Raw genomic sequence first — 27,362 nt, 5'->3', positions numbered from 1 at the left:
AACGGATTATAATGTAATGCAAATGTATGTGTTACCAGTTCAGTAGGATGCTCATTGCCTCTGGGTTTTGTATATAATTTACATAAACAGCAGCTTCTGTTTTATGCAGGATCATATTAATATTTTGACTTTTTTCGTGGTAAGAAGGTGATTGACAGGATAAAGAGAGAAACTGGAGAGTACACAGTAGTTGAGTGTATATTGCTATGATATTAATCAATGCAAATGTGCAAAGTAATACATGAAGTAGAACAAGGGCGTGTGTGTGTGTGTTTGTGTGTGTGTGTAGGCATAGGCATTAACAATCTCAGAACAATAGAAAAAGTCTCAGGAACATTATAATTTATCTAGTGTATATTTACATCTCTTTTATTCTCTTTTAATGTTGAGACTCTTTAATAAGGCATAGTCAAATGGTTACACCCATCAGTTTAATGACAGAAAAGCATCTGTTATTCCAGAGTCAGACATAGAATCTCTTAGAGATTTGTAGGACCTTTCATTAGTCATTCAGCCTTCCACCCAATGAAAGAAGACCTACACATTAACTCTGACAAATAATCTTCAAGCTTCTTCCTCTGTCTATAAATCAGTCCTTTATCTAAGAATGTTTATGTTACCAATGTGATTTTTTTCCCGAAATGATAAGTATTATGTAGGCTTTCTTTTAGCCAAAACTGTTTTCAGTGATACAGTAGAACTTAAGCTAAATAATTCTCAATACTCAAAGTCCTTAAGTTTAAAAGTATCTTTAAATAAAAGAGGAGGGTTGGCAAGTTTAAAGCCATTTTAGTTTAATTCATGTATCTTAATTACAGCCATCAAGTTTAAAGTAGGTTCACAGTTCATTCCTTGCTAAAGCCTAGAAAATTCACTTTAGCAGAAAACATTCTGAGCACAAACTCACACTTGGTTCCTGACCCTGCTGCTTTCTAATAAAATATTTTATCTTGGAGTTGTACATAACACCTGTATCCAGTAATCCCTTTGCTTTAAAATTCCTACTTCAAGATCATAACACAAGGGTTTACTAAGTTTTTCATTTCTTTATTTTCACGTAAGAGCAAAGCTAACTTCCTCTCAGACATAATAGTTTATAGTATCTTTGGCATGGTCTTAGATCCTCTATAGCAAGGGTTGGCAAACTAGGACCAGCAAGGGCCAAATCCAGCCTGTCTACTATTTTTATAAATAAAGTTTTATTGGAACACAGCCACACCTTTTCATTTGTGTATTGTCTATGATTACTTTGCACTACAATAGCAGAGTTGAGTAGTAACAATACACCATACAGCTTGCATAGCCCAAAATATTTACTTTCTGGCCCTTTAGAGAAAAAGTTTGCAAACTACTGCTATGTAGAATATGAATAATAGAAAACAAAAACCCACAACAACCTCATTACCCCAAGACAGTTGCTTTCAACTTATCTTTCTTTCCCTGCATTTCTCTTATTATTTGTTTTTAAAGAGATGAGATTATATTGTTTATGTACATTTTCACTTGACATAAAATTTTATGCTTACACATTATGTTAAAATAGATTTAGCTATTTTGTTCCTTTGCTTCTCCCTCATCGTTTTCGTCTAACCCTCTCATCATCCTACTTCATTCCTTCTATGTTCTTTTGGTTTGCAACTTTTAGTCACTAGCTTTGTGGCTTTGCACAAGTTATTTGGACCTCTCTGGTGGCTTCAGTTTCCTTATTTGTAAACCGAGGATAATAATGATATTACAGTATCTACATCAAAGAGTAGTTGGTACTGGGTAAGATAGTGAACAAAACAAAGTTCCTCCCCTTTGGGGGCTAACATTTGTAGTGACAGGACAGAGACAATAAGTGAATAAAAAAGATACAGAATCTAAAATTTCTTTAAAAAACAATGTTAACAGAGAAAAACGAAGCAGGATAAAGAAGTACAGAGTTCAAGGGAGGCTTCTCTGATGTCATTGGAGCAAAAGCCTGAAGGAGGTGAGGGAGTGAGTTACATAGACATTGGGGGGAAAGAGTATTCAAGCAGTGGGATAGCAATTGCAAAGATCCTGAGGCAGAGGGGTTCCTCTTGTTGGAAGAATACCAAGGACATAAGTCAGAGCAATCAAGGGCAGAGAAGTGTAGGAAGTGGGTCAGGATATAAATCAGGTACAGCCTTGGGGTCATTCTGAGGTCTTTAGATTTTACTCAGTGAGAGATGGAAAGCTATTAGAGTGCTCTGAGGAGAAGAATGGCATTACCTGACTGACTTTAACGATATATTAGAAAGTCCATACTACCTAAGGCAATCTACAGATTCAATGCAATTCCTTTCAAAATACTAATGGCATTTTTTCACAGAACTAGAACAAATAATCCTAAAATTTGCATGGAACTGCAAAAGGCCCTGATTAGCCAAAGCGACCTTGAGAAAGAACAACAAAGCTGGAGGTATCATGCTCCCTGATTTCAAACTATATTAAAAAGCTATGGTAATATTATAAAAACAGTATGGTATAAGCACAAAAACACACACACAGATCAATGGAACAGACTAGGGAGCCCAGAAATAAACCTGTGCACTTATGGTCAATTAATCTACAACAAAGGAGGCAAGAATGTACAATGGGGAAAAGACTACCCCTTTAATAAATGGTGTTGGGAAAACTGGACAGCTACATGCAAAAAAATGAAACTGGACCAGTTTCTCACACGATATACAAAAATAGATTCAAAATGGATTAAAGACCTGAAACTATAAAACTCCTAGTAGAAAACATAGGCAGTATGCTCTTTGACATAGGTCTTAGCGATAATTTTTTGGATCTGTCTCCTCAGGCAAGGGAAACAAAAGCAAACAAGTGGGACTGCATCAAACTAAAAATCTTTTGCACATTGAAAAAAAACATCAACAAAATGAAAAGGTAGCCTACTGAATGGGAGAAGATATTTGCAAATCATATATCCAATAAGGGGTTAATATCATAATAAAGAACTCATACAACTCAGTATCAAAAAGCAAACAACCTAATTAAAAAATGGGCAGAGGACTTGAAGAGGACTTCCTCTTTTCTAAGGAAGACATATGATGGCCAACAGACACATGAAAAGATGCTCTACATCACTAATCATCAAGAAACTGCAAATCCACAATAAGATACCACCTCACACCCATCAGAATGGCTATCATCAAGAACTTAATAAATAACAAGTGTTGGTGAGGATGTGGAGAAAACAGAACCCTTGTGCACTGTTGGTGGGAATCTAATTTGGCACAGCCACTATGGAAAACAGTATGGAAGTTCCTCAAAAAAATTAAAAATAGAACCAGCATATGATTCAGCAGTTTTACTTCTGGATATTTTATTTACTTGAAGAAAACAAAAACACTAATTCTGAAATATATATGCACCTCTGTGTTCATTGTAGCATTATTTACAATAAGCAAGATATGGAAGCCACCAAAGTGACCATCAATGGATGAATGGATAAAGAAAATATGTGTGTGTGTGTGTGTGTGTATACACACATATATACACATATATATATATACATATATATATACACAATGGCATATTACTCAACCATTAAATAAAACGAAATCTTGCTATTTGCAACAACATGGATGGATCTGAAGAGTATCACGCTAAGTGAAATAAGTCAGAGAAAGACAAATACCTTATGATCTCATTTGTATGCAGAATCTAAAAAATGAACAAAACAAAACAGAACAAATCAAAAACAGACTCATAGGTACAGAGAACAGGGTGGTTGCCAGAGGGCAGGTGGGTGACGGGTTGGGCAAAACAGGTGAAGGAGATTAGGAGGTACAAGCTTACAGTTTTAAAATAGTCATGGGGATGTAATACACAACATAAGGAGTATGGTTGATAATATTGTAGTAACTTTGTATGGGAGAGATGGTTACTAGACTTACGGTGGCGATCATTTCCTAGTGTATTCAAGTGTCCAGATACTACGTTGTATACCTGAAACTAACATAATATTGTATATTTCAGTTAAGAAAAGCTAGAGAATATTTCTAAGACTTAGGGGTAGGAATTAATTTCATAAGCAAGAAACAATAACCAAAGCTCACAAAAGAAGAATAATTTTGACCATACTAAAATGAAAACCTTCTGCATAACTAAACAATTTCGAAGTAGAAGAATCTATATGCAACACTTTAATCAATTCATATCTAGAAAAAAGTGAAGCATTTTCTAAGTTAATAAGAAAAGGCAAGTATGCTTATGGAAAAATGGACAAATAAATAAGCACTATACAAAAGATTAAACAAAAAAGAATTAACATATCGAAAGATACTCAGACTCACTATTGATACAGATCCCCACTCAACAATTTGATAAAATCAATAGTTGAGCAATACCAACGTAACGTGTCTTCGGCAATGTAAGAAAAATGGAAACTCTTAACACTACTTGTTTTACAGAATATGATCATACCTAGTAAATTTGAAAATACACATATCAGCCTCTCAAAAACTCTACCTCTAGGTGTAGACCCTAGAAAAAAATATTGCATGTGTACATATAAAAAGACAGTCTTTACTGTAGGAGTATTTGAAATAGCAAACATTTGGAAACAAATGCCCATCAGTAAGATGAAGCAATAACATGTGGTACACTCTTATGAAAATCTTACAATTTTGTAACAACACTGTTTGAATTTGTGTGAAGTTCAAAAGCAATCAAATGAGCAGCATGTAGGTCACATAGTTTACGACATAATAATGCAGCAATTTACAGAGGGACAGTAGTAAAAATAACACGTATGAAGATATATTAACAGGGATATATTACACTTGAGTGACCATAGTTAATATCCAATAAAATATAATTTGCTTAATAAAATAACTTCTTCCTAAGTGCATATTTATGTCTGTGTGTGCTAATAAGACACACACACACGTATATTATGTTCATGTACTCAGTTTTATCCTGAGAATATTGACTATATGGCTTTACTCTCATTAAAATTTTAAAGCATTTAAATTTTTAAAACTTGTTTTCCCCAGAAATAAACATACTGTGATTTTCCCTGTTTTATAAAGGAATTTTGGAAACTACTGAGCAGATGGTGTCATAAAAGAAATATTTGTTTCATTTATATTATCTATATAAAATCATTTTTAAGTGTCATTTATATTTTGAATATTTATACAAAATGTTTTTGTGATAGTTAAAATAATCCAGAACTCTATGAATTTTCAGTAGATCAAGTATGTACATAAATGTATAGATTAGAATTCTACATGAATATAAAAGGGTGTTGCCAAAGAAAGATGAAAGGAGAACCCTAATTTAATTCCTTATTAAGGATCTACATCAGTCCTATCAGTCTGCTCCACAGAACTAAGTTAAGCAGTCGAAATTCCCTGTGTATCAGCAGTTTGAGTGATACAAGCTTTTAATTTTTCAATCATTTTATTATTGGCAACCTCCTATGACTCTGGACTTGAGGGAGTTTATATCAGTAAATTGTCCAAAACACCTTAAGAATAATGAATCCTTAAAGTCCACAAACTAACATACTGCTACTGCAAAACATTCATTCTCTTACCTTGTCCTTTCAGGCCATGACGACATGATTGAAACACAAAGAATTTAGTAATTAATCTAAATTTCAGAGGTTTTCAAACTGTGTTTTTGTGGATTCCCTAAAAGTTTAGTGGTATACATGTGTGTCGGGCAGGGGGATGGTATTGCATGGGGATGGTAGTGGCTTTTTCTCTTTTATGCATTAGGCGTCCACCTGAGGTTGGTTGGTTGGACCCATGCTGAATACATTCTGATTTTCTATGATTGCCAATAAATTGTCATTCTAATTGTAACTGGTGTATATCTTTATGTATAATGTGAAATACCATTATTGGTTTTGAGAGTTTATAATTCATATGCACTATGAAAGTTCTGGAATATAAGGGCATTTAGAATTAGACCTTTAAAATCTCAAAGTTTCAGGTTATATAGTCTAAAAATTAAGGCCTATTTAATTAAATACACAAAGAGCAGTAATCTTATGTTATATAAAGAGAATAAATTGCCTTTACCTCTGTGTGCGTTTGTAATTTAATCATTCTGGGACAGAACACATTGTGTTCAGATCCAGAAAAATTAATAGATTTTATTTGCATCTATTTCTACTGTTTCCTTGACAACTACTATAGATGCTGCTATCACCATGGGGATGGTTCTTCTAAATGAAGCGGCAACATCCAAAGGCGATGTTGGAAAAAGACGGAGTAAGTCTCTGTGTTGGTATTTTTCTAAGTTTGTTTTAGTCTTAAGCTTCATTTAAATCAAATGGGAAATAGATAAAAGTCCTCTGTAAATGAACTTCTAAAGAAATGTTCTGGTTTGAAGACAGTTGTGGTGTTTCTTACTTTTTTCTGTTTCTTGGATGTGTGTGTGCAAATACTTAAAAATACATTTCTTCCAAAATGGGACTGGGTGATTTTCTGTGGAACTGGATATAAAGAAGAGCTCTTATTCACCCTTGGCTGGGGTGCTCTGACGCATCTCTGCTGAAGTTGTAGTCTCTGTAGTCATGTCCACCCTACAGGAAGAGGTGGAAAATTCTGCGGGCAGAGTCTTCAGAGGTTTTACTGGCTAATGATGTGTTCCCTGTGCCACAAGAATCAGGTATGCATTCAAGGACTGACTCAGACAGAGAAGTTTTTGCATAGGTCTTGTACCCTGAAATGTTATACTTCCGATTACCTCCAAAACCTCCTTTTAGCAACATTTAGAAAGGGGGCATTTCGTGATACCATGTTTTCCAGTGTCTTTGCCTTTTCCAATGATATTCCAAGATTTACAACTCTACCAAGTTCCGGCACTATGTCTTAACAAGGTGACTACATTTTATCCTTTGACAGAACTGTTCCTCTCAGGGAGTTGTAGAAAAAGAATACATGTTTATAAAGTAACATATTTTTGGCAGGAAAAGGGAAGAAACACATGGGAAAAATCTTCTGCCCTGAAGAGCATAGGTTAGGAAAGGATGGACAGCCTTAAATTCAGTATTTCCTGCCACAGATCTTTCTATAATTAATATAAAGTCCCTATGTGAGTTTATGATTATGCTTCCAGAAACCTATAATTAAGGTTTTTCTCAATATGCTTTGCATTTCTGAACCCGTTTTAAAACACAGAATGTATGTGTGAGGAACACAGGCATCTGGAAAAGACTCATAATTTATTAAGAAGTTTAAAATAAAAATCCAGACTTTTTTTTTTATGGGAATTTTAGTTATGGTGACATGTATGTAAGTCAGTCATAGTGGTTTCTAAATATAATTCTTAGGTATCTTAAGTGTTGAAATGTTTTGGATGTAACAGACACTTTAGTCTACCCTCTGTTTTCCCATGATGCCATCTATACACTGTTAGAAACTACACAAGCGACGAACGCATTACTTTCTTTAGTTGATCATTGTTCAGAACATCATTTTATGATTTATGTTTTGAATAATGAATGTGACGTTCTTGGGACTGACAAGTAATATTTATAAGGACAAATTCTTATGTGTTTATATATTTATCATGTATCCTTCATATTAAAATAGTAAGAAATATGTAGTAATTTTTTCGCAGGTCTATAATTATATATATATATAAATAATCACTCCAGCCCCCACCCACTGCCAGTTTATTTATTCGTGTGTGTGTGAGAGTGAGTGTGTGTGTGTGAGAGTGTGTGTGAGTGTGTGTGTGTGCGTGAGTGTGTGTGTGCGTGAATGTGTGAGAGTGGCGGGGGAGAGACAGACAGAAGGGGTGGGGAATGTGAAATATATTTTTAAATTATCCCTTTTGATTCCAGTGTGATTTTTATTTTTGATATAATACAAGTACTGTGATTATTATTGCCCAGGTCAGAATGCGTCTGTGTCATCATAGCATTTTCTTCTCACAAGTATGTTATCTCATATGGGCTGCAGTGGTTTGTTGGGTCACCTTTCTCGGGTCCTCTCCCCCACGTGCAAGTACTTGAGTAGCATTATTTTGTTTCACTGCATAGAATCAAGTAATATACTCTGTCTTACTTGACCACATTTTGAGGCTTATTTCCCATCGAACACAATCAGATGAGGCTACCAAAAGCGGCAAAGGGAGTGAAAAAGTGTTTTACTCAGCTTCTGGAGAAAAAGACAGAGGAAAGGAAGAAGTATTTGGTAATGCCAAATGTAGGAAGGTATAAAGTAAAGCATCATGTCATTAATTCTGGGTTTACTAAGATTATTGTAAGCACAGTTGCTATGTCTAGTGGCTAGTGTCTGTCATACTTGGACATTACACAATTTAAGGAAAAAAAGGTGTTTTTCATTTTTGCGGCATTCAGCAACTGTTTTGCTTTGCTTTCTGCCAATATTCATTTGAAGTTCACCTTCATGAGTGTTACCTGAAATGAAATGCCACAGAGGCTGCAGCTCAACGCTATTAAGCACTTAGGACTTTTCGCAATTTGTTCTCAAAACTGAGAGAATGGTATTCCTACAGGGTTGAAAGAAAACTGACAGATTTCTAGACCATGTTTTAACAATGCCATACCTTATCTACTCCCTGATTTCCAGGATTGTAACTAAACCTGGTCTAATTTATATGCTAGAATAATTTAAAAATCTTATTTAATCACTATAGCAGCATATAGAACCATTTAATCTTCCTTGTTTCCTTCTGTCTTAGTGTGTTTAATCTCTTTTGTCTTCCCCTTTTATAATTAATTATATTAGATATTTCAGTGTTTTTAAAGAATTCCCTGAAACTAACGAAAGGATACAAGTATCGCGCAAATGTTTTATTCTTAAGAGACGGTTAGCTATTTCTTATTAAGAGAACTAATTTCTACTATTTACAGAACAGATTTAAATAAATTTCTATTTCTCTAAATATACCTATGTTTTCTTTTATTCTAAACATAGCTGCATTTAGTTGGCTCAGATTTTTAAGCATTTATGTTTTGTTTATTTTACTAATAGCAATGTATCTTATTTAATTAAAATCCAATATATGTGTTTGCATACATTTTTATTATATATATTATATATATTTGATTAGTCATCTAATTTAGAGTAAAATCTTCCTAACCATAACAGAAAGGAAAAGAAATTTCCCTGTTGTCAACTTGCCTTGGACAAAGTGATACTGAAAACCTAGACCACAGCCTAAGCACATTCTGCTGTAACATACACCGTGTGTTCCTTTGTAAAACAAACAAACAGTAATACCGTGACACTATTACCAGCTATTTAGGGGGATTTTCCCCTGCTTTGACTGTCACAGAGTTCATATTTTCTCACCCCCCAAGCTTTTGTTCCTAGCCTTCAGCACGCTGGGACGAACTGTTATTTATAAGTAACAGGCTTTTACTGAGGCAATAATCTAGCCAATAACCTAAAATTACATTTCTTTGTAAATACTCCATGGCATCTGAAAATAAAATTATATTGCACATTCTAATAATGCAAATGTCTCTGCTAATATAGCCAGTACTTCACAATGCAGGGGCTGATAATCTTGTTTGCGGTTTATCACATATTTTGTTGTGTTTTGTTTTGATCCCTCTGGGGGCATTTTAGTACTTGTAGGAATTCTGTAAGAGAAGAAAACCACCAGAAGACTTAGATCAGTCACTTTGGTTGTTTTCATACCCCAAATAGTACATTTTCATTGAGAAGAATGTGGAAAATAATGATTATCTGGTTTGTTGTACCTGTATGTGCCATGAACTGTTACATGTAAGTATACTGTAATTAACTGAATGCATTTAAAGAATATAAACATTTGGGTTGTGTGTGTCTAGACCAATGGAGTTTTCTGTCTCTTTCTAGTCATTTGTCTAGTGGGATTAGGCCTGGTGGTCTTCTTCTTCAGTTTTCTACTTTCAATATTTCGTTCCAAGTACCACGGCTACCCTTACAGGTAATATCATTATACTAATGTGACTGTTTTCATTTTTAACTAATAGAATAAATAGAATTTCAATGGTTAATATATATTTAAGGATTAATATAAAGTAGCTAACTTATTTGCCAAGTGACTTTAAACTCTGTTAAGCAAGTTTTTGAGCACCTGCCATGTGTTCCACATAGACTATATGGAGGAGATATAAGGCATGGTTCCTGCTCCCTAGCATAGTATAGTTTTATTTTAGAGATACATGTTATATGCATATTACATATGTACATAAACATATAACAAAATGTTTTAAATTTTGTGGAATTTATCAGAATTTCTTCTTGTCTTGGTTTGCCTGTCCATCATGATTTTTACTTCATTTGCAAAATTTTTTTCTCATAAAATCTACTGTTCAGTGTCCAATAAACTGCATCATCTTTTGAATTCTGCAAAGTTTTAGCTTTTTTTCAAATAAGAAAAGCCAACTTGAAAGGGAAAATTAAATGATAAAATAATGTCTGGTCACTGGAAGCTGTATAATGAGTATCTCCTAAGATTTTCACCAACATATTTTCATAATTGGGGATGGAAAGATGTTGAAAATTCGTTCTAAAATGATGTTATTATAACCAAAGTATACTTTTCACTAAAGCAAAATACAACGGATGCGCCGGATCAGAGTCGTCCAGGTCGTGAATTAGGCAGATTCATTTCTTGACCACATTCCTCCCTCAGCTTCTCTCAAAGGAATCAATATTCCACTTTCTCTTTCTCTAGGGAGTCCTTCTAATAACCCATCCTTCTCTCTAATTAATAAGTAAAGGTGCTGTATTTCCTTTCTCAGAGATTTTGAAAACTCTTTTCTGTTGAGATAGTAGAACTGATGATATATTGATAGAAAATAAAATCTCATACCTTACATCCCTTCTGCATGTGAACTGAGCAATTATATTAAGAGAATGTTTCTACATAGGTGATGGCAGCAATGTATAGCTTTTTCTGGGGCACAGAACTATTCCCGTGACAGAGATCTGATTATGGGCTTATAATGAAGAGTAAGACGCTTCAACCCCACCTCTCTGTTTTCTCATATAGACAGAGGCACATTTCCAATCTCTTCTTCTCACACCCATTAAAAATAAATGTACTAAAGGAGTGGAAGAAATGTGAGTATCAGATCTGAGCTGTGAGGCCATCTACCTTTAATCCTGCCTGCAGCGTAAGTGAATTTTTAAAAAACATTAGTTCTGAGGGCAAGAAGAGTAATAAGAAAGGCAATTAAAGCCTCCAGTTTCTATTTTATTCTTGACATTGGCTGGCTATCTGATTTTGGTTTTGAAAATGTGAAATCAGACTAATCAAATCCCAGATTAAGTACGCCCAAGAAAGATGCAGTTTATGTTCTTCTTTTTCCCCTACCCTAAGACTGAGAATCACGGTTCTGTATGACTGGAGTCTTAGTTTGACTTGCATGTTTTCTGTTGATGGAATCTGTAGAAAGGTATTTCTATTTCTCTTAAGTTTTTATTCAGGGTGCCAAAAACAGTTAAATTAATTCATTTCAACCTACAGCGTTTACAGTGTCCATGAAAGGTGTCTATTTTAATAAAAGGTAAAGTATAGTAAGGGATGTTGTGCGATTCTTAAAAAACCTATGTAGTTGACGGTCAGAAAACAGGGGAAGGTAAAGAGCGAATCCCAGCTTCCCTTATACATCAGAGCACCAAAATCTAACAAGACTATCATCCCCTATCTAGATTTTCCTAGTCATTATATTGCTGTGTTAGAACAAGTAGAGAAAAGTTGTTTTTCTCGTTCCATAGAATAATGTTACATTTGACAGCACTATTTTGTTATGATATGAAGAGTTTAAGTTTGTACTTTTTTCCCAAGAAGTAATTGTCATTTAGTAGTATTAGTCTCTAATCCTCTGATTCTTTACCAGGAGTGGACATGTAAATCACCTGGGAAGCTTTTCAAAATACCTATTCCAGGCCTCACCCTAGATATTCATAGTAAGCATTTCTGAACCAGAGTATACGCTTATTTCTTTATGAGTGTGGCATCAACCATTCTTACTGGGCCACAGTCACACTCCCTTGTCGAGGGCCCACCAGGCTAAACAAGGACTGGGCTTGCCGTTAGCTGGCCTCACGGGGCTGGAAGTGGAGATGTAAGAGGTCAGATGGAAATCACGCCCAAGAGTGGTTGGTGAATATGAAATTTGACATAGTTTAGATGAAAACCCCTAAAAGGAGCTGCCAAGAAACAGAATCAGAACAGAGCTCAGCGAAAAAGCCTGGGAAACCCAGTGCACTGAAAGACTGTGACATGTCATTACAGAGACGTGAAGGCAGGATCCTGGCTTTGGCCTCCACTCTTGCAAGCTCCACTGTCTGCTGCGCTGTTGCAGGACTTAGCCATCCAGCTCTTTCACTGCCCAGTTTAAATCATGCTTTTAGTTTATTCATCTCTTCCTATATCACTTCAAAGCTTTCTAATATTCCTCTTCAGCCTCTTAAGAACTTCTGTTCGTATCTGCTTTTCTGCATTCTGTCTTTTCCATGGATATAGTGATGCGTCGTTCATCACGCTTCCATAAATCCTTCTAGCCCTCCTAGCTCATACCTGTCCAATCATTCATCATCAAATTCTCTTGCCTTGTCAGGTTGATAGAATAGGTTATATGTGTTCCCTTCATTACATTTACAGCATTCCTCTGAGCTAACAAAATATGGTAGAGGGGAGCATTATGAGCAAAAAATACCAACTTTGCATCTGAAAAGCTTTATTCTCTTATTAGTCTAACACGTGGATATATGCCAGAGTTACTTTAGTAATGGTAGGTATTGCTTTGGGGTTTGTTTTTAATCCACTGCCTCATTTTCCTTCAGAATAAGGTTTTTTTCTCAGAAATTTTATCAGTTCTCTTACGAATGACTATGATAATAAATAGATGATTAACATCAAGAGCAAGTGTTGCCAAAAGGACTGGAGAGAGTATATATACCAGGGATTTGGATAAATCCTGAGCTAAGTTCTAAAAACCTGGCAGTATAGTGAAAAAAATTTCTGTCCAACTAGTTCACTGGAGAGAAAGCAAAGGTGATAGCAAAAGCCAGAGTGAGAGAGGGAATAAATGAAAGAAAGGACAAGAGAAATAATTCTGGGAATAGTTGAAAGATGACATGTTAATAAAAAAGGAAAAGAGACGATTTCCCACTGAATTATCCTATGGGAGAGGTTTGGTCAGTTATGAACATAGTACCACATTCTGAAGGAACACTTTGCATTCCCAGAAGCACGTGTCTGTGGCACCAGCATTATAGTATTTGATAAATAAAAAACAAACCAAATATTGCTCCTATCGGATAAAAGTAGTTTGTAGCGAATGAGAAAATGAGATACTAGATACCATCATTATAGCAAGAGGAAAGGTATTCCATATTCCAGAGGTATGTCCTGGCCTGGGTACTTCTGAAAAGACATTGTGGATGTCCATCTTCAATGAGAGCTAGTGCCTAGTATAATGAATCATAAACCCTGGTGACCAAGAGCTAAATCAATCCAATCCTTTGTGCCAGACATACATTGAAGTAGGCTTGCAAAAAAAAAAAAAAAAGAAGACTTTCTCAACCAAGACCATTTCCTTGACTTTGAGATGAGCTGCCAGGACAAATAAACAGTTTTCTTCAAAAAGAATGGAAAAACCTCCCACTTCTACCTACTTTAGATAATACCAGTACTTTGGATAAGACGAGAAATGTCCTTTACTGAAAATGCATATTTGAACATAACACCATCTACTAACTGAAAAACACCTTTAGCCAGGGGCTTTGGCTCCAATGCCAAAGTACTCTCTTGGGTGTAATGTCCCAGCCTTTGGTAGGCTTTGATATCTGTGTTTTAGGTTCGTGAATTATAACCTTTGTACCAAGAAATGCCTCTGATGCACAGAACTATGTCCAGATTTATTTTAAAACTAATTTTTTATTTCCTCACAATTTTGAATTGTCTGATATACAAACTTTAATTTCTTCTATATGGAATGATCTTTTTGCTTTTCATTTTTATTTTAATTTTAAACCTCACAAAACCTTAAACATTCATGCGCTTCCTATTTTCTGAGTATTTCACGCTGCTATATTTTTTGGTTTTGGTCTATGTACTTGCTGAAAGGGATAAAAGTCTGTTACATGTTTACTCTATTTCCTTAAATCTTCCCCACATTTTAGTCTTAAGGGTTTTTTCCCACAGTATCAACGTGTTTCATGCCATCACTAAATTCTCCCAGATCATCTTTAAGTTTCAATAAGCAAACTTCCCTCATTTAAATCCCTGATCTACCTGTTACTAGCTCAGTGACTTTGGGAAAGTTAAGTAACTTTTCTAAACCTTGGTTTTCTCATTTGTAAATGGGAAATGTTTACATACTTTGACATTTGTAAAGATTACATGATGTAAATCACTTAGCACATTGCCTGGTACTTAGTAAAGGGCACATAGTATTAATTACTCAATAACTCTTTGATGCTAATTATTCTCATTAGTTCTGATATAAAGATTTTACACATTTATATTTAATTTTTCCTAAGCAGGATTTTTTTACGCTAAAGATTAAGCAACTGTTGTTTTGGGGGTTTTTTTTGTTATTGTTGTTTTGGGGTGTTTTTTTTTTCACTTTTTTTTTTCACTTTCTTTTTGATGTATAGTTGATGTACAATATCATATAAGTTACAGGTGTACAATATAGTGATTTACAATTATTTTTTGTCTTTTTGTTGTTGTTGTTAGGGAGTTTGGGATTGGCAACTGTTGTTTTTTATTTGCATGGTTCAGTTGGGTGAAGAACAGATTTTCCCTGAACCTTTTGATGAACTTCATTGGGCTCTTGAATCCCTTGAAATTATCAGTGAAATATCAAAGATTATTAAGAATTTGATGTAATTACCATCTGAGCCATAGTTCAGAAAAAGAAGGAATTTTATTCTAGTGATAGCACTGATTTCATCTTGTGTATTAAATAAAGATTAACTTTAGGGCTTATTCCACTTTCTAAGAAGAGTAAAGTGCTAGTGGTCATACATGAGAGTCTTCCATTATGGGTAATTACTTTCCCACTGTTTTCCACTGACACACTTTGATTCAAAGTTTTCTTCAAAAAATTTCTATAAAACTATTTGACATATCAAGTCTCTGTTTTAGTAGGAAAACAGCATGAAACATTCTCTACTAATTCTGTCACTTTGCTTCCTGTTTACGAATCTTTGGTTGTCTTTGAGAGGTAGTATGGTATAATGGAAAAATAACGTTTAGAATCACAAGATCTGAGTTCAAATTCAGTATGTAATTTTGTGTTAGTTAAGAACTCTGGCTCTGCAGTCACACGGATCCAAGTTTGAATCTTCCGTTCTCTTCACTAACTTTGGGACTTGGAGTTACTTAACTTTTGAGTCTCATTTTTCTTCACCTCTAAAAGTAGTGTTATGGGGTTGGATAACAGCTTTGTTAAGCTTGTTTCTTCGTCTGTAAACTTGGCATAATAATTAATACCTATCTGAGAATTTTGAGGGGATAAATTATATAATCAATTTGTAGTGCCTGAAAGGTAGTGGGTTCTCAGAAGTAATTACTTAACCTACCTCTTGCCTGTACTAGCCATTTCAGCACTTGGTTATTCAGTAGCACCTTACCATGTTACATTTTTCATTAAGTATTCATATATAACTTTTGTATGTTGGGATTGGCAACTGTTGCCAATCCCATTCTAGGGTATCGTAAGGTATTTTAGAGAAGGTCCTTGGAAATGCCTTTTTTATATCTCCAAAGTGTTGTGCACATAGTAGGTGCTCATCATATACTTGTTAATTGAATATGTTTATTCAAAAACATTTTTTATTTATTCCTTATCTAACTGCAACAGGAACCATTAAGATAGAAACATAGTGGAGAGAAGAGTACTGGTTTGCCACATTGCACAACTCCAGAAGGTGGAATTCACATCACATGATACCCCATGGAGTTGTTGGGTTGTTCCACACACCTAGAGGGGTGTGTGGAGTGTGTAAACATTATTCCAGAAACCTGGGCTCTAAAGATACTTATTGCAACCTCAAAATGATCCTGAGCTGGCTGGCATCAAAAGTAAATATAAAAATATGTATTAATTAAGCTTACAATGGACATAGAAACTATTCCATTGTCTTAACAAGATACTTGTAATTCATGATGGCTTTGGTTACTTTGAGAGATGATGAATAACCAAAAAAAGGATTGACATTCAGTAAGGGAAAGTACAGAATAAAAGCTAGACATGAAAGATATTCCTAATGAATTTTGAGAAAAGTATGCTAGTGAACAAGCACAGCAAGGCAAAAAATCCCAGGACGTACACTATGTAACAATATCACTTTCCTTTCTACATCTTACTTAGATGTAGATCTTTCGTCTGTAGGGAAAATATAAAACACAATCTTGAGCCATACCAAAAGAAAATACAGAAATGGTGTGGTGATCAATCCACAATATGTATCATTGATAAGAATTTCACTGGGATTGCCTTTCTGATGCTGAGTTCTAGCTTTGAAGAATGACGTAAAGGACCAAAGACTTAGAGGTGGTTCAAAGAAGGGCTGGAGTGCCATAGCGGCACCGCTGTCTGTGTCCTATCTTATCTACATAAAGAATACAGTGCTAAATCTGTGTAATACTATTGTACAAATGGAAATCGAATCTTAAGGACTATTTTCTCCATATTGTTGTATTTCACTGTGGTGTATTGGAAAGTGATCTGGACTTTGAGTGAGAAGATGTGATTTGGACCATGGCACTTTAAAACTGTAACCTCAGGCAAGTCTTTTCATCTTCTCTGAGCCTCAGTTTTCCTCATCTTTCGGATAACAACCATAATATTTATCTCATAAGTAAGACAAGTTGTGGCCAACTATTGTTTTACAAATGCAAGATAACTTAGAACTATGAGAGCTCGTATCCCAGCCTTACGCTGTTGTACTTAGCTGCTACAGGGACAAGCCCTCAGATAAAAATTTCCAGCAATAGACTTTGACCCATGGAATTAACCACTGACAAACACAGTATGTTTTTTTAAACAATAATATTCATATGCATGCATATGCCCACCACTTCAAACAAAATATAATTCTATTTGGTTACTTCTGTTTTATTACTTGAGGGAGGAAAGCAGAACAACTGACAGAAATATGTTTAATTCTGCTGAGGAAAAACATAGTCAACTGCCTTTTCCCACTAACAAACAATATAAGCCTTAATATCCAGAATAATAAAATACAAGTCTTCTAAACACGTACTGATTTTTTAATCAACATTTGATAATTCAGAAATAGATACTGGGAACCTGTGTATAAATCCAAAGTAATTTTTATAGAAAACTCAGAGCCCAGGTTTTTTGATTTTGCACTGCAGTCCCTCAAACCTCAGAACACATGGTCTGAGCAGAGACACACACAGCAAAGGAAGCTCTAGAGGGTTATTTCCACTGGGCAAACACAACTTTCTTAAGCCGGCAGAAACTCCACCCTTCAGCAACCCCCGAAAGGAGGGAAAGAGTAGGAAGCTCCTGTGATCTAGAAGTTCTGTTGTTCACCTGTCCCCCAATCTTACCCCACATACTAGCTTTATTGGTCTTTTCCCCCCAGACCTAGCATCCACGTCTCTGACCACACCTGGTTATAGTAACAATAATGTTATCCAGACTCTTCCGAAGTGCCCCGCTCTGTAGGCTGTAGAGAAGAGGCCTCAGCAGTCGTTAAACTTGACAGCTCTCACCCTGCATAACTGTAGGTATATCAATAGAAAGGTTTCCATTCCCAAAGATCCCTTTCCCAACTCCTAATAAAGTCCTGAATTTCTTTAGGGCTTTATTTTAGATCATGTACTTCAGACCTGAAGACTTCTGGATTTGGTAATTTTCTGTTACAAAGAAGAGAGCCCCAGGGCTTTTGGCTGAAGAGGCCTGGCTGACAGCCATAACTACTTCTCCCTGCATCCCCTTAGAACACTTGTGAATATAAAGGTTAGAAAATCCTGAGAACAGTGACTCATTAAGTTCTACTAGCTACAAGGCCAGGGGAACAGGAGTGAGTTCACTAGTGGCCTATCCTTGTTCTGAGTAAAGAACCAAGGCTTTTCCTCCCTTCTGCACTTCTTTGGCTCCAAGATGAAATCGGAGCAGCTGCCCCTTATCCACAGAAGTGATTTCTGTGCGACCGAGTGCCATTACATAACCATGAGGTTTCTGACTTCTTTCCCAGTTTGAGAACAGGAAGTGAGAACATTAGACAAGAAAATTCTGTCCAGCTGAAGATCTTGGTAGAGAATTTAACCTGCTCCCCATTGGACAGAATTCATTCATTCAAGAGCACCGCATACATTCTGGTTTTTTAAAACACTGGGGAGCAGATAAATTAAGAGAAGTCAAAACAAAGTGCAAACCACTATTTGGTGCCTGTTCAGATAGTTCACAGGAAGAGAAAAGGAACAAACATTACATATTACATGTAATACGGGTCTCCAGTAGCCACCCAATAACCAAATCCAGATGTCTCTTCTCATTCTGCAACCCGTGTAACCTTTCTAGGACTTTAGTTAACTAGCTCCTCTTGGACATGTTATGCCCTGGATTTTGTAACATGGCACTCTTGGACCTTCCTTTTTCCTTTTAGATTACTTCTCAGTCCCCAATATACATGTTAAATCCTGATCTTTCTCCTGAGATCTAGAAACAGACCTTAATACCACATTAACCCCTCACCCTCAACCCCAAAGCCAAGCTCAAACTCTCTGCTCCAAACCTGTGTCTCCTGCCCTGCCCATTTTCCCTACGACACTGTTATTCTCATAATCATACAAGATAGAAACCTTGGAGTCAGTTTGGCCTCCGTCACTTTCTATTCCCCCTGCTGCTGTCCTAATTTATATACCTAGTATCTTTTTCAGAATATCACCCAGCCTCCTAATTTATCTCCGTGTTTAGTCGTTACCATCGATAAGCCATCACTTACTCGAGAGTAATGCAGAATTTTTTTTAAGATATGCACAGATTATGCTGCTGCTTCATCAAAATCCAGTGATGGCTAACCAGAAAGAAGGAAAAGTTCATACAGGTTCCTTCTAGAAAATATCAAGAAACTGAATAAAATAAAATGTTTTATAATCCCAACACTCAAGTTGGGATGTCAGCAGTTTGACTTGTATATATTTTGAACCTAGGGAAGGGGTATGTTAAAGTTCAGTTCCATCTGTTTCATCCTCCAGCACAGCCTTCACTGCACCCTGTGGTTTACAGCAGGGTTAGCAACTACTGCCTTTGGGCCAAGTCTAGCCCACTGCCAAAGAAAGGTTTAAATCACTGGAAAAAAGGGAATATTGTGATGTGGCAATTATATAAAATTCAAACTTCAGTGTCCATGAATAGAGTTGTATTGGCACACAGCCAGATTCATTTGTTTATGCCTTGTCTTTGGCTGCTTTTGCCCTAGAGCAGCTTAATTTAGTAGTTCCGAGAGAGACCTACGGCCCGCATAGTTTAACATATTGACTTCCAGGCCTTTCACAGTGTGCGGACTCCTGGTTTAGCCGTAAGGCACACACGGAATCTGTTCTCATAATTCGTCTTTCCTCTATCAGCTCCTTTCACTTAGGCTGTTATCCCTTCATTTCACTTGTTCCCAGTTTTTTCCTTCGTTTGCTTGTTTAAATTGTTCTTTGCCATCTTATCAAGTGCGTCACTGTGTTATATTTTATTGTATCCAGGTCTCTCTCCTCTAGAGAAGAAACATAACGGCCATGACTTTCAATCATTCCTTTTCTTGCAACACCCTTCTATTCATAATATTCTTCTATACAGTAGATGATCAGTAAGTCTTGTTGAATACTGATTGAAGCTGAATTCTGGGGGCCCTGAATTTGGGGAAATAGTTACTACTTTAAATAATCTTTCTCTAGAAAAACTTGATTTCAAATAATAAGCTTGTTTATGAACTTTTGGAATATCACTCCCCAGCAAGTCAGGGACTGCATTTTTATCTAAATCCTGAATATTTGCTTTTGTGAGGGAGCATTAGCAGAGAGCCAGACTTAAAGGGAGAAGTGCTTTGACTTTGTATATACAAGGCCCCTCGGCATACCTGATGTACTTGAAGCAATAATAAAGTTACACACTAGAAGGGAATATTTGCATCCCTTTAGGCTAGGAGAAGGGGAGCTTCTGGGGCATATTTGCTGGTCCTGGCCTCTACCTGTTCTTCCTGGGTACAGGTCGATACCCTTGCCAAGTAGCATCCGTCTTATACTGCTACCTGAGTTCGGGTTGACCATGCATGTATTCACTTGAGAATAAGCCAGCCACGGTAGGCAGTGTTACGCATGTATAGACTACCATGAATTGTCATGAGATTCATTCATGACGGCGGGTGGACAGAAGTTGATTATGGCACCCAAGGCAGCTTCTCCCTCTGAGGAAACAGACTGCAACACTGAAAAATACATTCCAAATAAGAGGAATATATTCAGTTTTTAGCATTCAGCAGTTTTTAAGTATGATACAAAAGCATTGTATATGTTTTATAATACGCCTTATTAGGAAAGTTAATATCCAAACAGTATTAGAAGCATGAATCTATGAGAACCATTAGATGATACATCAACATTAGACAGGTAAATGTGAGAAGAGCAAAAAGTATGTCAGACCCTGATACATAGAAATGAGGGAACTTATTTCTTGAGTGATTAAATCAGTATAAAACATTCATACTGGAACACAACTTGGACATTTATATAATAAAAAAATCAAACATGAACTATTGAATGATTACCTGGAGAGTAATAGTTCATACTTTTCTAAGAAACATCTTAAAATATTTGACACTTTTGTGCCTCAGGTATTTCCGGTGTCTTGAACAAATGCTTATAACTCTTTATGAAAAAGATTATTTTAAATATAAATTAGATAGTACTCTGCTAGATTAAACTTTTATTTTAGTACAATTAATAGAATGATCAGTTCAAGATTAAATATGTATTTCTCATTTCATAATAATATATAAAAAAAGATTATTTTAACAGTTTTCTAAAAATATTTCAGTTTGGAAAAAACCCTGGCGTAAACAAATACCTTGGTAAATAAGGATTCTTAGTCTATTTCAATATTAAGAAAATACAAAGATCCTTTTACTCTGTGAGTGTAGCAACATATAAAACGTTGTAGAACCTTTTTAACCTTTCCAGCACCAGAAAGGTAGCAAGTAAAAAAATGACCATAAAGGTCATATTACTATTCTTGCTTTTATGGTGGTGATACTTTTAGCAGTGCTAAAAGGTGATCTTTAGTATTCCCTCGCTGGAAATGTGCGGACTATTTTTCACACAAAAAAAGAAACTATAAATTCTCAGTTTAAGTTATAAATTTTTCAACTTTAATCACAGTTTTAAATATTTTATGATCAGGTTTTCTTTTTTCATTAACCCTTATTCTTCAGTCAGCTTTATCTTCAGGGCAGTCTTGTAATTGAGGACAGAGAAAGCCGAAGTGTTCATCTACACATGACATATGTACCCGCTTTGCCACCACCAGTGTTGTTAAGGATTATGTGGATTGAACAGCATCTGTATCTTAATGTTCTGAGGAATTTTACTTCTGACTCCTTCATGGCATTGGTTACCCTGGCAGTACTTAAGTCATAACTTATTATCTCAAAAAATAGAAGCAATGTCTTGTTGCATCTAGATATCAGCACAATGATTTCTGTCTTGTAATTTAGTAATTCCTCAGAAACAGATACAGAGTAATAAAAAGTTTAGTTTGTATTACATAATTACTTTATTATATAATGTAAACCAATATAGATAACATATATTTAAAATATATGTTTAAATATTTTATATAATGTTTTATAATACATATATTTACTTTTAGCATATAGTATCACCAGGATTACAAAATATTAGCATATAGTATCACCAGGATTATAAAATATTAGCACTGGAAAGAACTTTAGAAATCATCCAAAACAACCGTTCTTTTCACTAATGAGGAAACCGAGGTTCAGAAAGACGAAGTAACATATGCCTAGGATATTATAATTTAAATGTTCAAGTATTAAACTTACTAGTTTGAACAGTTTCCCAACTACATGGCTTTTCAACTATAGTAACCATTAATATATTTTTTTAATATTTAGTTAAGAATTGGTTCATCTCTGGTTGTCCTAAAGTTATGTTGTCAAGACTTTAGAAAAAAAAGTTGCTACCTGTTAGCAGAAAGGTACGAATAACCAACAAAAGCTTTAAGAATGTTATTTAAATTGACTCACGATTTTACAAACTTAAATTTCTTTTCATAGGTTAAAGTTTTGCTTAGGGAAGTTAAGAAAGGAAAAATAGTTACTTTTTACTTGTATTTCTATATGTACATATAGAAATACATATTTGTGTTGTTTCATCAGAATCTGATGATATTTTTATTATGATTTATAATACATTCTTTTTTGGCTGTTCAATATAATGAAATTATAAAATCCTTAAAAGTCTTTAGTTATTTTAAGAAATGCATTATAGATTAAATAACCAGAAAAAAATATTTTGTTTAGGACGTTGAAATGGCCCACTCCAAATATGTGTTTCAATCCATTCCCTTTTCTTCCCCTACACTGTCAGTTTAAATGCCGATTTAACTAATGGTCTAGCTAACAATGAGAATGGCTCACAGAAGTTACCCATTGGGAGATTAGGATTGACATGTACACACTGCTATATTTAAAATAGATAACCAACAAGGATCTACTGTATAGCACAGGGAACTCTGCTCAATATTCTGTAATAACCTAAATGGGAAAAGAATTTGAAAAAGAAGAGATAGATGTATATGTATAATTGAACCATCTTGCTGTACACCTGAAACTAACACAACATTGTTAATCAACTATTAAAAAAAAAAAAAAAAAAAGAAGAAGAAGTTACTCAAACTTAAACACCACAAGTTCAAGTTCTTATCAACAACTGCTTCCACCCCTGACCTATTCTTACCACAAGCCTGATCCCATTACAGGAACTAGTTCAGAGAAATTGCCCTGATATAAAAATTAGAATGAGGTGAAATAATGTAACTATGACATTTTTATTTTATATTTACATGTACTAATTTAGAATGGAATAAAAAGCACATGGTGTTTTCTTTATTTTCAGCACAGAATTTTCTTTCTTTTTCAGCTTTTTAATTAAATGAAGCCGAGTGGGATTTGCATAAAGTGAATGTTTACCATGAAGACAAAGTGTTCCTGACATACTAGTTCAAATACTTGAGTTCATTTCCTTGCTGATTGTGATAATCCAGCTGTTTCTTGTACAATTTTTTTAAACGTGAGTTTTCCTAGTAAACTTAATTCATAGACATGGATGGTTAAATTTAATATGAAAAGAACAAAGGCATCATTGAAGTGTTTTTCAAGCATATTATATTCACTGTATGCGATAGGTTGAAATAAATGACAGTGCAGTTATGAATTCATGCTTTTAAACTGTTCACTCACTAGTAAAGAAAACCACAATGTTAGTAAAGGAAAACTATGAAATGTATCTTAATTCTTGGGATTGTACAGAGATAGGTGTATGCATGAAAATATGTGATGTACTGAAAAATTATACTTTCTGCAGTTTCAGTATAAAGGACATGTATGGTTACAAATAGTGTTTTGTTATTATTCATCATAACTAGATAAAGGAGATAGGACAGGGAGCTGGATGAACAGTGCTCAGATGCCTACGCTGGGACATGGAGGTCCTTCCCAGAACATAAATGTAAAGCCAACATGACTAAATCAACATGCCTCAAGGCATCAGGCAACGAAAGCAACACACCACAACTAGGAATTAATTCTTCTCCAACTTTAGAAGTGTCACCCAAGAATCCAGACTTACAACCACAAAACTAACCCACTATGGACATTTTCCCCTTGTGTTATATGGAAGAAGCTTGCCATCAAAACCTTATTCCCGAACCCAGATATAGATTAGTTATCCTAATATGAGGGACTCAATGACGCTTTCTTGAAAATCAAATATAGGAGTGTAACCATTATTATGTTTGTATATTGTATTTTAGTTTATAAAGCACTTTCCCATATGTTACGGTAGTTTTTTCTTCACATCAACCCTGTAAACTAGACAGGAATTTAGACAGGAAATGTAAATTTTATCTGACTTATTTAAGTACTGGAAGCTGAAAGCCGCAAAGAAAAAATAGAGCTTGTAACTGGGCTTTCAAACTCTCAAACCTGAATTTCTATTTTCTGTGGTGCTTCCTAAAGAAGGATTTAGAAACAGTTATTTAGTAAGCTCAATAAACTTTTTTTTTAGGCTTCATTATCTAATTTTCATTAAGATCTTAGTAATAGACCATGGAGAACTTTGTTAGTTGAGAGTTCCACCTATGTAGTCTCAAACCAGGACCCAGGTGTATATCCAGTGACCCTACCCATTGTGTATCTATGAAATTCAGTAAAGAATTGGAAATATAAAAGCCTACAAGGGTATATGAAGTTAAATCCCAGGGCAGTATGTGTGCTAGCAGGAAGAAAGCTATCTTTTCAAAACACAATTATATTCAGCAAAAATTACGAAGTAAATTCTGAACTATGTTAACGCTATTACATATTCTCTAAATCTATTATTAAAAATCACATTCATTCCCCTAGTTCCTGTTCACAGATTGATAAATTCAGTATTGGAATGGCATTTATGGAAAAGCCGTTAACTGATCATAATAATTTGTTTAATGTCTACACCTAGGTAGCATTTGACCTATAAATCTTAATCCATTTAGTACTTTTCTGTTTTCTAAAGTTTATTCAGTACAAACATCAAAATTGGAGTTTGAGGCCAAGTTTTACATCGAGTAAATGTTTATTAATTACAGTTGCTTATGTCTGTCCCCTTAAAGCTCAAAATTCTTATTAACAACACACATCTAATCTCTCTGTATAAAGCCTAATAAAATGTTTAATCATGACCACAGAGAGTTCTCAGACACTGTGACTGAGGTAAGGAAAACTTCCCTATCTCAGATTAGTAAAAAAAATTCTAGCCTACATTCTGTAATTTTCTCCAAATATTAAAAATATGCCAACTATGAAAACAATTTTTTTTTCCGAATTTCAGTTTAAAAAGATGTGGCTTCTCTATAGACAATTGTTGCATTAGGGAAAGGGAAAAATCTGCCTTAAAATAAGTTGTTACTGGAAAGTGCTACAGAGAGTGGCTCAAATGTAGTTTGCTTTCAGAATGTAGCATGTGGAAAATCACATACAAAATATATTATCTTTACCTTTCCCAAATATTTTAAATTGAAAAATTAATTTGTATGTGCTATGTTATATCCTCCAATGTCACTTCAGCTAGATTCACTGCATGCAAGACTCCCTTAAAAATGTATTATATGTTTAACGATCTCCAGTTAGAATAAGAGGAATTAACTTTCCTACTTAGTTGGAGAGAAAAATCTTAATATAAAATTCCATCTAAAGGAGTAAAATTCCATTTAAATCTTAATATAAAAATTTCATCTATAATAACATCTGATGAATAAAGTGTTCCATTTTCCTTAGCACACTCTTCCTTGCATTAGATATTCACAAGAATAAGCCCAATAGTGCTGTGTGTTTACTATAATTTTTTTTTTTTTTTTTAGCACATGAAGTAATATCCTTGTCAGTTACAGTTCAGCAAGCATGGTAATTTGGGGAGATGAGATCTTGTCACCAAAGAGCTTGCCAAGTATTCCCTTTCTTGCTGTCATGAGAACCTCTCTAAGGATACATGAAGGGAGTGGTTATTCTAAATAAGGCATGACATACCAAAGACGATAAACATCATGTTTTAAGAAGGACTGGTGACAGGGGCAAACGCATTAGCTGTAGCATCTAGGCACAAAACATTTGAGTGGCCTCTCGGAAACTTAATGAACTCCGTGGGCTCTGAGGAACATTAAGTTTAAAACATTAAAACAAGATGCTTTTCATACGCCAGCAGGAAGCTATACTGGGTCTGACCAATAATCTAATAGTACTTTTTCTAATAGTGGGAAAGGATGAGCATAGTAGCTAGTTACACTCAAAGGGCAGAAGTATGTACATATAAGCCCCTAAATTTCCTTATATAATTCATGAGCATCTGTCATTTTTAAATTTTCCATATTCTTTATCTACTTATATTTCTGAAATATATGCAAACGTTTATATCATAACTAGAGTGTAAGTACACAAAGTTTTAATAAAGATCACATATTCAGACTATAATAGGAAAATCATTTCACATTCACCCAAATGTTAGTGCATTACTTCCATTAAAAATATGCATATATGTCAACAAAAATGGCAGAATGAAGAACTCTAGGGGCCTGCCCCCTCCATAGAAACACTAAAAAAACTGGCAAAAACTGATAGAAGTCAGTTTTGTTCAAAGTCTGGAAAATAGTTAAAGGCTTACAGGAACCAAATAAATGCTAAAAAACAAACAAACAAACAAGCAAACATAAAACAACTGAAACCCAGGAGGAGAGCTTAATGGCATTTCATCTTACTTTTCCTCCACTCCTCCTCAGTCAGCCTCTTAAAAATGGCAGCCTGTGTTCCTAGTGTGGGTGCCTGGTTCTGGAGGAAACAGAACAGACCTTGTTCCCAAAGAACAGTGTTTGTTCTGACCTATCTGGAGGGTCCTGGGAGAACTGATGCAAGGGTCTTGCCTTTGTTTCACCCAACTCAGGGTAGCAAAAAGGATACACACAGAGGGTGTTTCTCTAAAACTCTGAAGGTAAATGAACATGCTGCTGCCTGGGCAAAAGATAATAGCTGGGATAAACAACAGACACAGAGCTGAAAGCCTGAGAGGAAAACTGGAGAGTGGCATACTTTGGGGAATAAGGGCTTTGAAAAGTACCCACATATTCTAAGGAATCTAAAAGGACCTGCCAATAACCCAGGGCAGGATGCATCCTCATAAAAAAATCTGGAAAGACCTTAAGCTTTCACCTCTTGCTGATCTTTACACCCAAGCCCAAGCAGGAAGTGAAGGCTAAAGCAGAACTGTAAACACCCTAGGTAAGTGGTGAAGGGGCACCACAACACAGAGTCCATCTGCAAAGACCAGGATAGTATTTTCTTTTGTTTCCTTTTATTTCTTTTTGTCTCTAGGCATTTAAGGAAAGCTATCACACCACTATCTGACCACTAAGCTAATGAAATAGAAACTTCATAGGCCACACATGATAAAGAATAGAGTTTTTACAAAAACAATTTTGAAAAGTCACCAAACAACTACAACCCACAACAAGCAACAAAAACTCTGAAGAGGGAGCAGAATTCAATTTCCAGAGTTGCCATATTGTAGTATTAAGAATGACCAGTTTCAAAAAATAAAAGCATACAACAAAAAAAACA

General features: G+C 35.2%; 1 protein-coding gene across 2 annotated transcripts in view; it reads left to right on the top strand.

Annotated features, from left to right (window-relative positions):
* TUSC3 (tumor suppressor candidate 3) overlaps positions 1 to 23,614 on the top strand; it is a 185,050-nt gene extending 161,436 nt beyond the window's left edge. The window contains exons 8-11 of one of the 2 annotated variants that reach the window (XM_068532086.1): positions 6,165 to 6,239; positions 9,828 to 9,918; positions 16,681 to 16,743; positions 23,140 to 23,614. In XM_068532086.1, coding sequence (XP_068388187.1) covers positions 6,165 to 6,239; positions 9,828 to 9,918; positions 16,681 to 16,699 — 185 coding nt within the window. In that variant the 3' untranslated portion in view covers positions 16,700 to 16,743; positions 23,140 to 23,614. The remainder of the gene's footprint in view (positions 1 to 6,164; positions 6,240 to 9,827; positions 9,919 to 16,680; positions 16,744 to 23,139) is intronic. The other variant, XM_068532087.1, reaches the window with a different exon arrangement.
* The last annotated feature ends 3,748 nt before the right edge of the window (positions 23,615 to 27,362 follow it).

This window comes from Eschrichtius robustus, chromosome 21 (genome assembly GCF_028021215.1).
Source record: "Eschrichtius robustus isolate mEscRob2 chromosome 21, mEscRob2.pri, whole genome shotgun sequence".
Taxonomy (NCBI): domain Eukaryota; kingdom Metazoa; phylum Chordata; class Mammalia; order Artiodactyla; family Eschrichtiidae; genus Eschrichtius; species Eschrichtius robustus.
Note: the sequence above shows the minus strand (reverse complement) of the source record. Positions and strands in the feature narration are given on the sequence as shown.